The sequence below is a fragment of the Calonectris borealis genome, chromosome 13, assembly GCF_964195595.1.
Source record: "Calonectris borealis chromosome 13, bCalBor7.hap1.2, whole genome shotgun sequence".
Taxonomy (NCBI): Eukaryota; Metazoa; Chordata; class Aves; order Procellariiformes; family Procellariidae; genus Calonectris; species Calonectris borealis.
The window spans coordinates 21037219-21050503 of NC_134324.1; the positions used below are offsets into that span (position 1 = coordinate 21037219).

Consider the following 13285-nt stretch of genomic DNA (forward strand, 5'->3'; position numbering starts at 1 on the left):
AAAAACAAAGGGGGTTTAAACTTTAAAATGTTCATGCAGGCTCTTTGGTCTGGAATACTCTGGAAATGTGTAAGTGCATAGTTGGTGCTAATTGCCCTTCCTGCAAGCACATTATTTGTTTGGGGTTTTTTTGCTTAAAACAAGAAACTCCTTGAAGCAGTGCATCTGATGTCCGAGTGCAATTTTTACTAGCAAGTTAAATATACATAGAGGCATTCTCCCAATCAAATCAAGCACAAGGGCTATACGTGGAATAAATCATGCTGCACAGTTGTGCAAGAGTGATTTTTGCCAATCCCCAAAGTCTTCCCCAGATACTTTTATTAGGAGCAACTAAGATTTTCACTTCCTTAACGATCTTTGTAGAGCTGTTGTTATTTCAAGTTTACCGCTAGCAGCTTATAACCCGTCTGAGAGCACACAGGAATGTCACAGGAAATTTTGAATAACCATTTGACTGATTTTTCCACTAGTTATTTGCAGTCACAGGCACATCAAGCAATGAAGTTGGAAGGAGTTAGCTTAGCGAGGACTCCCTTCTCTTCCCGAGGCAGGTCCGGGAGGGTCTGCTGGGGCTTACCGCGGCTTGGCGTACCCACCCACGCCGAGAGCTAGGGGGGACTGGAGGAAAACGACCCCACCGCGCTCGGACAGTCCCTGCAGTCGTTAAGCGGGAGAGCGGGACAGGTATTTGGGGCTCTTCGCGGGCATCTTAAAATGGCTGCTGCAGGAGGCACCTCCTGCGGGCGGCCCGCGGGCTCGCCGGGAGGGCACCGCTCGCAGCTGCCTTTTGGGCAGCTCGCAGGCAAAGGGAACCGGGCCCAGCTGCGCCGGGACGGTGGCGACTCAGGCTTCGGGGCGCGCTCCGTGAGTGGCACTGCGCGGCGCCGGCGGGAGGGGGGATGCCGGGGGTCGCGCCCTGCCGGGCCGGGCGCCCGGCGCAGGTGGGCGTGTTGGGCGCGGCCCCTCATTAGCAGCAGCCGCGCGCCCAGCCGCCACGCGCCGCGCAGAGCCCCCGTCTCCCGCTTCAGTCGTTGCCGCGTCTGCTGTTGCCGGCCGGGGAGGATGCAGAAGGGCTGGAAGAAGTACTTCGGGCAGAAGTCCTTCAGCGAGGTGGCCATGGACGAGTACCTGGGCAGCCTGGGGCTGTACCGCAAGATGACGGCCAAGGACGCCTCCTGCCTCTTCCGAGCCGTCTCGGAGCAGGTGGGCGGCGGGGCGGCACCAGTAACGGTCTCGGGGGCAGCCGGGGCGCCTCAGGCCCTCGCCGGGGCTGGCACGGCGGGCCGTGTCCGCTCCTGGCCCGCGGCTGGGGGTGAGTAGGGGGTGCTCCTGGAGACCCCTCCTGGGTGCCCAAAGTGAGGTGTCGCGGACGGGGATGTGTGTGGGGACGCGTGCGATCAGCCCCCGGGCTCTCGGGCAGGCAGGCTCTTGGGTCACTGGGGCTTTCCTCAGCTTCTTCCCCCAAGTGCCTGTGGCCCTCTGCAGTGTCTCCCCTCCCTGTTTTGTGGTGGTGTTAGTCTGTATAGACTATGAGTAAAATAAGCCTAATGTGAAGCACAAATTAAACTGCAATTTTCTCCTTCAATCTTTCATAACCTTTATTTTTTTTCAGCTGTTTTCATCTCAAATTCATCACGTGGAAGTTAGGAAAGCTTGTGCCTCGTTTATGAGGCAACACCAGCATAAGTTTGAATCTGTAAGTAATGTGTGCGTTAGGCAGTTTTGCACGTGTAGTTAGGAAGTAATGTGAGAGGGGGTAAGTGGTTTTGCCATAAACATACCCACATAAACATATGTGCTGAAAACACATCATGCTTTGCCAGGCCTGATGCATAGAAGAGAAGAGAAATGGCAGGGTGATTGCTTGCTTAACTTACCTGAGTCACAATCACACAGGTTTTATTTGACTTTATATTTCTGAACTTCCCGAAATCAAGCAAGTTACTAATACCCAAGTAACGAGTAGGGTGACAGTTATTTATATAGTATATTCTCTGTGGAGCAACCACTGCAGAATTTAGTAGGTAGGAAATATGTAGGATTTTGGAATAAGAAACGAACATAAAAAGATGGTGGAAAACTCCAGAGTGTGTTTAATCGTTGCATAAAGTCATGGGTTTGGGTTGTTTGTTCGTTCAGTTGGTTTTGCATGTGGCGGTTTGTGTGAGCGTGGGCACGTGTAGCGGTTTGCGCGGGTGCGTGTGCAATGCGGTTTTTTGTGGCGTTGGGATGTTTTTTGGGTTTTTTTGGTGTGTATTTGGGTTTTTTTCCCCCTGTAATCACAGTTAAGTGCTTTATCTGATCTAATCTAATCTAGAAGGTAGATGAGTCGCTGGATGTTACTCAGACTCATGCTCTTAATTTTTGTAGGATCTCTTGGTATTTCCACGTTGGTACCCCAGTCATTCCCCTGCGCTAAGGCAGGGAACAGCTGAAGTCATACACCCAGTCAGACCCACAGCATTTCAGAACCCAAAAATGATAGGAATTAGCCGACTAGTCCCAAATTTGGTGTCTATGCCCCCAGCCCCTGCCCTGCCTTCTCCTGTTCAACAGCTAGTAATGTATGGCGTAGTGTTCAGGTTTGACTTTGCTTTCCAACTGGCTGAGTTTTTACATTTGTTTTCTTCTTTGTTTTGTTGAAAGTATGTGGAAGGATCATTTGAGAAATACCTTGAACGACTAGGAGATCCAAAGGTAAGACTGATGTAATACTTGTCAAGAGATTAAAATTTGAGAGACTAGGACAGGAAAGTAATTAGGTGATGGTTTGGGGTTTGTTTGTTGTTTGTTTGTGGGTTTTGTTTTTTTTTTTAAATAGACTCCAATCCTGGGGTCTCATTAGCATAGGTAATACTATGGGTTTGTACTGAATATTCACATATATAAACAATATCAATTTTAGTGGGAGTTTGTGTTGGTGCAAAGGAGCAATCTACACAGAATGGACAGTAAAGCTGAGGTCTCTCGTGGGCCTTATTCATAACTGCAATTCTTCTCTAAGAAGGAAGAAGCAAAATATGTGGAGTGTACCTCACATCAAATGTTTTATCAGGCTTTGCAATCTCTTGCTTCTTCCTTTACCTCCCAGGTTCGAATACTAGAGTTCAAACTTTTATTTCTTTAGACTTTAACCAATAAGTATGGTGAATGCAGCAGTCTCTGAAAGAAATGCAGTGTTTTTAATTAAAAAAAAAAAAGTGTATCTCGAGTAACGTGTTTAAGAGTCGCTGCTAGAACTAGTTCCATCTTGGTAATAGTCACAGCCATCCCATGTTGCAGACTTCCTGCCTCCCTCCCCCCCCCGGATCCTAATATCTCAACTCTCAATACATTGATTGTTTTAACAAACTGATGAATTTGATTAGGTATTTTAATACTACAGAGAGCTAGAATAAAGTTCTCGGTGTTGAAGATGGCTCAGCTATCTCATGTAATATCATAATCTTGCATAGGAAAGTGCTGGCCAGCTGGAAATGAGTGCTTTATCAGTGATGTACAAGTAAGTGTCTCTTTCTTAAGTTTCACTTTGTTTCGGACTTGATGGTGTTTGGGTTCTGGCCCCAGAACCTTTTATTTGTTTGTTGCTGAGATGCTAATGTATGAAACATGGTGAGAAATGCTACCCTAACAAAGTTACTTACACTAACGTGTAAATGGGTGCCATCACAGCCCCTGTTCTCATAGCGTGGATTAAGGGGAGGGTCAGTTTCCAGCAATGTTTATTTGTTATCTTTTTGCTAATGTTAAACTCCGCAGTCAAGTGTTTCCTTCTACTGGCTGAAGGCTGGAAAATGGGGAAAAAACAAGGAGCCCTGTGTAGTGGAAATACTCTGTGGTAGTTACAAGCATGACTAAAACTCATGTAGGTGTTCTTGAAAGCTCCAGTAGTGAGGAGTGCTTGCCCTACTTGGTGCGTAAACCTTGACATTTATTTCAAAGGTAACATAAGCCTGTGCAGGTGCTGCTGTCTTGTTAAAAATGCTGCTGTCCTGTAACAAGCAGTCTGGCTCTCTAGTGCTGGAAGGAAGAACCCTTCCTTTGCAGGCTTGTTGTATTCCAGTACTAAAGGAACAAACTGAAGTTTTGCAAGAGTTACTGGTTCCCTGTACTGAGGCTGTAATCCTTTTGCACAGTGACTTGAACTTAACTGTCTCAGTGTCTGAGCACCCTGCCATAAGCATAAGTACTTGACCTAATCTGTGGCTAAATATAATGGTCTTTCCCAAATAATTTTTTTTCTTCTAAGATGGGTAGTGGTTGCTTATCTAGCAATTGCTGTATGGTAGCATTCATTTATCAAGAAAAGTATTCTACTTGATTTTTCTATAAACCAACAGCGGATTCTCTGAACAGCTCCCTGCAAACTTCTTCGTAACATGGTTCTACTAAAAGTGTGCTCTTTCAAGTCTTGTTTTTCCTCTGCTTATCTAGGCGAGACTTTATTCTGTACCGGTACCCTGGAAAGCCACCCACTTATGCTACAGACAATGGCTTTGAAGACAAGGTGAGGAGAAGTGAGGCAATTCCCTACCCCCAATCCTAGTTACCTCCGGTCTTACTTGGTTGTAAAAATTTGCCACTGGAGTTGAGTTCTTGTAACTCCAGTGCTCTTGCATACCTGAGCAAAACCCCAAAGCTGACTTCAGCGCATGGAAAAAGCACAGTATTTGCACAACAGTTAATTCAATTACAGTAGCTTTGCTTCTCATCTGAGGGATGGATTGCGTGCTGTTCCCCTGCCAATCTTTCTTGTTACTCCAGCTCATTAGTGGAAAGAAGTTTAATTTTTGCAGGAGGAGGTAACATCACAGTTCCAGAATATTCTTTCATGTTTCTGAAATCTTTGTATAAAAACACTTCCCAGTGGGAATTTGACTGATCTGACAGGGTACAATGAAATACCTGGGTTGAGTTGAAGAGCAGAACAAGATATATTTATCATGTTGGCAAAGAGAAGGTGTTCTCCCCCACCCCCAGTGCCTCTCTTCCTGAAGTCGGATGAGGTGTGCAGTTTTTCCTTCTGAAAAGGCAAAGTTAATGGGAATGGATTAATCTAACAAACTGATGCATTTCTGTGATGTACAAATTGAGCCCAGTTAAGAATGGGAGCTAATGGAACAGCTTATCTACAGAAGAATTACTGCTGGGGGCAAAAAGAAGGGACATAAAGGAGAAATACTCTGTATTGCCTCCCATCTGACCCCTCTTGTTTTTTCGGCAGTCATGTAGATGTGCCCACACAATTACGTGGCTAGCTCAGGCATGGTGCCAGTGAAGTTGCTGCGGTATGGATTTCAGTATGGGCTATTATATTTGCCAAAGTGGCTAGTCTGCTCTGAAATTTGTGCTGCTGCAACTGTTCTTCTCTGTTGCTTAGTACTACTGTCTTTGTTTACATGCGCTTCTTCCTTTTTCTACGTAGTTTCCTGCGTAGCTTAATCTAATTCCAAAATGAGCTAACTTTAAAAATCAAGCAGTATGGTCTAAATGTGTGTTTGTCCTCAAAGGCTTTACCAGCAGAGCTCTCATTAAGTGTTGGCAGCTGCCTGTCATTAGACTGCGTGTACAGGCAGCAGCTCTTTCTGGTGTTGCTCATTCTCACCGTGAGATGAGAGCTTATGTTGGCAGAAGACATAGTGCACACTGAATTAAGAGCCCTGGCATCCCAGCTCTTGCTGGTTCACTGGGAAGCATCCTTGCTGGCAATGTGCTGACAGCTGCCCAAGGGCTTCTGCCAGTTGCAGTTGGCTGTGGTCATATGCCAAGATGGGGTTTGATGGTATACGTTTACTTGGTGTATCAATGCATAATGTTGCAGAAAGCATGCATCTTTTCAAAAGGCAGCATAATATTGCTTATTAAAAGCAAGGCTTTGTTGAGGGCTAGAGAAGCAGATGCTCTTCTAGTCCCTCAGGTAGGGAAGGGTGAAATGTGCCTTTGATACTTGGACAGTGTATCTCAGGGGTACTGCATTTAATGGCTTGTATTTATTTTACAATAAATTGGTGGTTTCAGAGGTAAGCTGGAAACTAACTCTTATTTCATGTTTAATACAGCATGATGTATAAATCGATAGTTTTTCTGTGTATAATAGACAAACTTATTTAGAGACGTTACCTAGGATTCAGTTTTAAGCTGATTCTACAGCTTTTTCGTATTTATACTGAGGAATATTTATTGTTTTCTTGATGAGTTGGTGTCAACTGTAGAATGAAAAAATAATGTAGTCTTGAGCTAGGATATCACATAGAAAGAGTTAGGTTTTACATCATTCCTGCCTTAAAGCCTTTTTTTTTTCCCCTGCCCCCCCAGATTTTACTGTGTTGTTCCGGCAACGGCCATTATGACTCTGTGTATACAAAACAATTCCAGGAAAATGCTGCTATTTGCCAGGGTAAACTTGAAATAATTTTTCTATAGAAGAGAATTATGTGTTTTCATATGTCTATAGGCAGCGTTTGTTTTGGTTTTCAGGGGTGGGGAGGAGAGAGATGGAAGCTCATTTATTGTATGTTAATATATACTCATTATTCTATCTGTTAAGTGGGGTATTGGACCAAATGACTTCCAGAGGGCCCGTCTTCCCAACTGAATTATTTTATGATCCTCTCCTTAATTGAATTTAATATAACTAGTGCCTTTTAAGAGTAGATAATATCTGAAGATATGCTTACCTTGACAATTGCAGCAGTTCTTATGGATCTGGTATTATCTTAATTTGGTTTGAGCTTTGTCTTGATTTGTTCAGCTGTATTATATGAGGTCCTGTACAAAAATGTGTTTGGCATGGATGAGGAAGAATTAAGGTCTGCAGTTGAGGTGTTTCGAAGTGGATCCAAGAAGAACAGGAACAGTGGCTCTGTAGGAAGTGAGGATGCAAACTTTGATTGTCTTCATGAAAAAGTATCCAGAAATCCATCAGAAAAGAGGTAGTATTTTGGGAAGGGGATGTGGTAAAAGGGAAGCAAAAAACATTAAAAACATTGCAAAGGGCAACTTTTCCAAGCTTCTTTGAACGTTCATGGGGTATTAACTTTTTTTGCTATCTCATGACACAAACACAAAGCTGAAGTATATTGTGGAAGAGAGTGTGCTTTCCTTGGAGCTGGGAAGTGTCACGTAATTGAACATTCTCTGCTGCTGGCTGTGTTACAGTTGTGTGTTACTCTGTAAAATGACAGCTTATTTGTAAATAAAATTGTTCCTTATGTCATCAGAATTTTTTTTTTAGTGAGAAACTGTTATTACTCTTCTAAGCCTCTATAGCTCTGCAGAGGCAATAGTGTATTGACAAAATGAGCTCTGCTTTATTTTCTTGTTTGTCCTTTTTTAATGGACTCGTACCCCAAATAGACAATTAAATGGTGGCATTATTCAAGTCTGTTGGATCACTGGGGATGAGACAGAATGTACCTATAGAAACCCTCATATCCCGTGTTGTTCAAGTCACTAGAAAGGCTTGAGGGATGCCTCTGACCATTACTAAATGCTTGCAGATGACATTGGTTTGATAGGACTTAGAACAGGGTGTCGTCTTGTACTTGACAGTGCAAGATTTTAATCAGTCAGTGGGATCATCTTCATCCTTTCCTAATGCAAGCAATAGCCCTTGTTAGGGGTGGGTTTTGGGACAAGTAAAGGTGATGTTTTGGAAACTGGGGAAAGGATTGTCCTGTACTGCATCGCAGCCATGGCTAGCGTTTTAAAACAAAATCTACCACTTGATGGCACCATGGTGCTTGTTCAGATTGTATGAACAGTTGGTTGATTTTTGATTCTGGCTAGAAATTGTATTTTTTGTAATCTTATTTTCAATTACATAGAGTGGACAACTGGGAAGGCAATGATACTGACAATCCACAGGAAGATAAGTTCAAACAAGGCATTGAAGAAGAAAAGGTTTGTCAATTAGGAAAGAATTCCTTATGGTGTTTTTTTTCTTGTTCTTGTATGATGTTATCCTTGTTAGGGCTAAGTCCTCTTTTCCACTTTTTAAAAATGACTTTTTGGAAAGTGGGTGGCTTATTTCTTCCATCTGCTTGTCTTTTGGTTTTGTCCTTGAGTTTCTATTAAATTGGATAAGCCTTTTTCCTTTCTGAGATTCTCATGTTCTTCTCTAGCTAATTTTTTTTTTTCCCCCAAAGATGGAGCTTAGCAGATGTTTCCTGGTCTGCTGTTTGTTTTTCCCAGAAATGGTTTCAGTCAGTTCACTTTTGTTTTGAACACAGTATAAATCACTTTGGAACAGTTTTAGAAACTCTATAGAAACCTGTTTTCAGATACAGTAACTGAAATTCCCACCAACTTTTGAAGCCGTGGCTTCATTGGTCTGGTTAGCTTCCTTTGATTCTTCTGAGTAAAGAACATGCCAAATGTTACTCTTGAGCCTGGTTCTAACCTTTCCAAAGTCTGTTTGCTCAGCTTCTGAATGCCTAAATGTGTTTCCATGTTCTTGAGCTTTAGTTTTTAGGCAAATATAGTGGAAGTGAAAATTTATCTACCACAGCTGCTGGCAGGATAGAGACTATGCTGAACACATTAAATGCACTTGTTAATGCTCCATTTCAACTCTGTTTTTTAGCCTCCAGAAAATCCATCAAAGATGCCTGTTCCTTACAAAGTGCTAAAGGCACTGGACCCTGAGATCTATCGAAATGTGGAGTTTGATGTTTGGCTGGACAGCAGAAAAGGTATCTTTAAAAAGGGAAAAACAACCAACTCTTTCTGTACTAGGCTCAGTGTTAAATTTATGAATCTGAGGCCTATGTCACCTGTTTCTTCACAGCTGAAATGTGAAGGATACTGGTTAACCCAGCAAATACTTGTAGGTAGTAGGTCTTCTTGTTAGTAGCTGGTTTCTTGGCTTCATTTCAAAGTACGAAACATACTGCTTCTGACACTTACTTATAATGGTGATAAGGTTGCTAAAAATCTGACCTCTGCTACTTAGACTATAGTATAGAAAACATGAGGACTCAAAGCAGAGTACAGAACTCTGTATTACCATTCTGTTGTATTGGAAATCATACAGATTTGAGAGTTTCTTGTTGCAGCATGTGTGCAAGGACATCTGCTTTTTAAAACACAATTTTGGCTTCAGAGTTGTATAATAATGAAGATCTCAAATTTAGCATTGAGGTCTGTCAAATGAGATGAGTTTTCTCTTGCTTCCCAGCTCTCCTGGGCTTGAACATTCTGGAGGGATTTCATGGTCTTCGTGGCTTGGGATAGGTTGGTGATTTATGGCATACGCTATGGCTGATCTGTAAAGCAAGAAGTTACCAAGAAAGATAAGTTTTGAAGTGGTGTTTGATGTCTGACCCGAAGGGCTTTGCATACTGAAGAACTCCAGCATTTTACAACTGCATAAGCAGTAATGAGGGTCATTAAGATTCTTGGAACAAAGTATAGTAACTAATTATCTACGTAGAGTACTGACGTGCAGAGAATCCAGGCAAGGAATGGAGAAAAACTTACTGAAATCTAGCAGCAAGGAGACTTTAGGCAATGTTAGTTTTTCCTGGATAACATATTGTTTTTTGCCAAGTGCCACCAGTACTCTGGCAAGACAAGATATGTCCAACATTCTTAATACCAGGATTGGTATTAAATACACGATTATCTCAGTACCATCACAAAAGACATTGTAGTATTGAAGTAGTAGTGCTACTTACTCCATTATCTGGATATTATTGATCTCCTGTGACTTAGCCTTATGGTCTGTTATACAAACATCTACACCATTACTATGGGGAATGTTCAGATATGCATAGGAAATATTTAACTCAATTGGCCTATAATTTGTAGTTGGATGCTGTCATGAAGTACTTGTAGGATACATGAAGAAAGAACAGTAGTTTAAAGGCTTTTTCCTTTTTATTTATTTATTCATTTATTTTTAGAGCTTCAAAAAACTGACTACATGGTGTTTGCTGGGAGACAGTACTATTTAGGAGACAAGTGTCAGGTTAGTACTCAAAAGGAGACTCAGTTATGATAAACTATTAAAACTGCTTTAAATGGAGTATGGTAAGCCATAATCATTCATAGAATTTTCCAAGGCTTTTCTCATTCTCTTCCTTGTAGCTATTAATCTGACTTTCTTTTTAATTTCATTTCTTTCTAAAATCTACCTTTAAACACTGGGTAGTGTGAAGGAAAAGCTGCTTGGAAATTCACTACGAACCAGTGATATACATTCTGTGAGTGTGGAAGTTCCAGACCTAGAGCTCAAAATGCACAGGGTGTGCATTTTGAGATAGCTGTCTATTAGATTTTCACTGGGGGTCACCAACAAGTCTGGACAGTCTTCCACTTCTCAACAGTAATGTAGCAAACATTTTTATAAAATAGAAAGGGAAGAGCCAAAAAGGGAGAAGTAGTGTGATCTGGCCAGGAGATGCTGAAAGGAAGGTCAGCTTTCTTTGTATTCCGATGTTGTATGTAGTGAGGGCTTATTTTTTTATCACTGTTTGAGGTAGAGCTGATGATTCACTCAGTGACTTGTTCCTAGCTGAGCAGAGTTATCCTTTCCAATTTCCTGTTTTATCTTCTGTTCTCCTCAAGTTCTTAAATAGCAGTCTTCCTTGGTACTTATCTGCTTGGCACAGTGTATAAAAATAAGTTAGAAAGCAGGTATCTTCTTACCTCTCAGTCACTTAGAAGACTGATAATTTTTTTTTTCTTCTCCTTTTCCCCTTTCCTTCCTCCTTGAAGTTAGTGCAGTGCTCTTTATTTTGCCTGCTATTTTGAAGAAGTATTTGAGACTCCTGGGCCAACTGAGTAACATACGATCAGCTAGGAGCAGCCTTTGCTATTTGTGGTTTGTAGACAGTATTCTGAATCCCCTGATACAGTTTGGCTTTTTTAGAGCTTCCCTTGTTCTCTCTCCAGGTACGTCTGGAGCCTGGAGGTAAGTATTACAATGCTCATATCCAGGAAGTCGGACAGGATGGCAACACGTTGACTGTATTCGTTGAGGAGCTGGCAGAAAAGTAAGCAGTCTGGTGACAAATTCATGTTTGATCTCTTTCTGGTTGAGTTTGTATATTCATAGATGCTTAAAATAGGATTGTTAAGATACTTTGAAAAGAAAAAGAGAACCTAGGCTTTTAAATACAAAGTGAGGCTTTGCTTCCTTGTTGGCTATCACTCTTCAAATAGAATGTTGCAGGAAATTTCTAATGACCAAAATCATTATTGTAATGCTTTCTTTGAAATCTTGTTGCTCTTCTCTGTAATGTGGAAGTGATCTTTGCAGTTTGGCCTTAATTCATGGATAGCAATTTACCCTCTACTGTTGGTTTCTCTGGAGTTTTTATGTTGTATCCAAACAACTAAACAGTTGGCCGTCTAATCACTTTCTCCACCTTGCTGTTCAAGCATTCACCCTTCTCCAAACCTAGAATTCACCTTGATGACTTATTGCAAAAATTCTGTGTTGTCAAATGCTTCCAGATGTACCTCTGAAGGCGTACAAATACAGGGAAGAAAGACTTGACCCAGGAAGTCAATAGTGTTGAGCCTAAATCCTAGCTTGCCTTTTTTAATAAACAAGTAACAGTAACGCGTGCTTGGTGTCAGAGAAACAGATTATTTTTTTATTTCCACAAGCTCCCTGCTCTCTTAAGTGGATTCTTCTGTTCTGTCTTAGTGTTGCTTCAGCATATTTTCTGTGCAGTTATGCACAGTGTATCCTTGTGGCACTGCTAACATCAGTGTTCTTTGTGTAGGCATACAGTTCCTTTGGCAAACTTAAAACCAGTGACACAAGTGGCGCCTGTCCTTGCTTGGAATATGGTTCCCAGCCGAAAAGGAGGAACCTATCAGAAAATAACAGGTGGATACTTCTCAGGAATAGGTTTGTACCAGGTTTCCACAAGCATTCCTTCCCTTGAGGCTGGGGTGGAGTGGGTAAGACACAACAGTTTTAACGATAGCAGTCTTTGGATATTGGAAGTGACTTAATTCAGCCTGCAACATAAAACTTGGTCACCACAGGGGTTTGATGTAAAGTGATCCTTCAGACAGAGGGATGAATTTGCCTTTGCAAAAAAGCAAATTCATTGAAAATACATATCAAAGTTGGTATTGCTCAAAATTACTAAGAAGAAATCTGGCACTTGAGAACCATGTATAAAGACTGGGTCTGTGAAACAAAAAGCTTTTCTGATTTGGCCTTAGCAGAGATGCATGGACAGGCTGGGGCTTCCCCAGCCAATTAAATATGGATTGTATTTGTTTAATTTGGAGAATTTTTTTTTTTAAATAAATGAATGCAGCCTTCATAAAGAGATTTTAACACTGAGAGTACTGGTTTGATCAGCTGAATTTGGGAAGGTATTCACACGCGATATGCTTGTATTCTGCTCATAATTTAGAATGCCCGTTTAAGCCTTCAAAATGAGGGTATAAAGTTTTTGTACTTAAAATGCACTTTTTCTGGGATAGGCCAATGGCTCTTTCTTTTCCGTGTGTCCAAATACTGACTCTTCTCAAATGATAAAGAGAACATAGCTCTGGAGTCAGCTGTTTAAGGTGTAAATCTATCTTTTCTGTCCTCAACTGAAACTGCAGAAATGGATATGAAAACACGGAAGAGAATACTTAAGAAAGTTCGTGGAAAGGAAGTCTTTATGACTGTGGCTTATAGCAGGGGTCAGCCGGTTCTTCCACCCCGGCTACAGCACAGTGTTCCTTCGGGGCGCTCTCCTCCAGTTCACTGCTCACAGGGTGGTGGAAACATGGCACCTTACGAGCCCTATCCTCCTCAGAATCCTCCTCAGAGACATAACCGTGGATTTGGGATGACAAGGTATGAAGCCTTGAAAACCACTCATTTTCTATTCCTTCTTGCTGCAGACTAGTTAGGAGAGAGTTTGTGCTAGTTGACAGGGAAAAGTACAAATGAGTTTCATCTGAGAGGCACTTCCTGGTAATTGCACCTTTTACCCTTTAAACTTAGGGGATCTGCCCGATTTATAAACAGGCACAACATGGTTGGCCCTCAAATAGCATTCTACCCCAGTCCAGGAAAGAGATGCTATCAGAGCTATGACAATTTCTCCTGCAGGTCCTGGTAAGTGAATATAAACCTCTTTACAAAACATTGCTCTAAAAGAGTTGGGGAGGATGGTGGTATGTGGAGGGCTGAGTTGGCTGTTAGTGGCACAGTACGAAACAAAGGGTTTATTGTGCCTGTCCAAAAAGAGCAAAGTTAAAACTGAGCAACAAAACCAAGGTGAAACTCCAGAACAGTGATGATTCCTAAGCTCCTTTC

General features: G+C 41.9%; 1 protein-coding gene across 1 annotated transcript in view; it reads left to right on the forward strand.

Moving 5' to 3' along the window:
• The window catches only part of ALG13 (ALG13 UDP-N-acetylglucosaminyltransferase subunit), a 28951-nt gene that overhangs the window by 3757 nt on the left and 11909 nt on the right, over positions 1-13285 (forward strand). Inside the window, exons 5-18 of the mRNA XM_075162704.1 lie at positions 616-1206; positions 1616-1699; positions 2650-2700; positions 3459-3505; positions 4438-4510; positions 6319-6400; positions 6755-6935; positions 7830-7905; positions 8588-8696; positions 9909-9973; positions 10900-11000; positions 11739-11866; positions 12583-12820; positions 12971-13084. Coding sequence (XP_075018805.1) covers positions 616-1206; positions 1616-1699; positions 2650-2700; positions 3459-3505; positions 4438-4510; positions 6319-6400; positions 6755-6935; positions 7830-7905; positions 8588-8696; positions 9909-9973; positions 10900-11000; positions 11739-11866; positions 12583-12820; positions 12971-13084 — 1940 coding nt within the window. The remainder of the gene's footprint in view (positions 1-615; positions 1207-1615; positions 1700-2649; positions 2701-3458; positions 3506-4437; positions 4511-6318; positions 6401-6754; positions 6936-7829; positions 7906-8587; positions 8697-9908; positions 9974-10899; positions 11001-11738; positions 11867-12582; positions 12821-12970; positions 13085-13285) is intronic.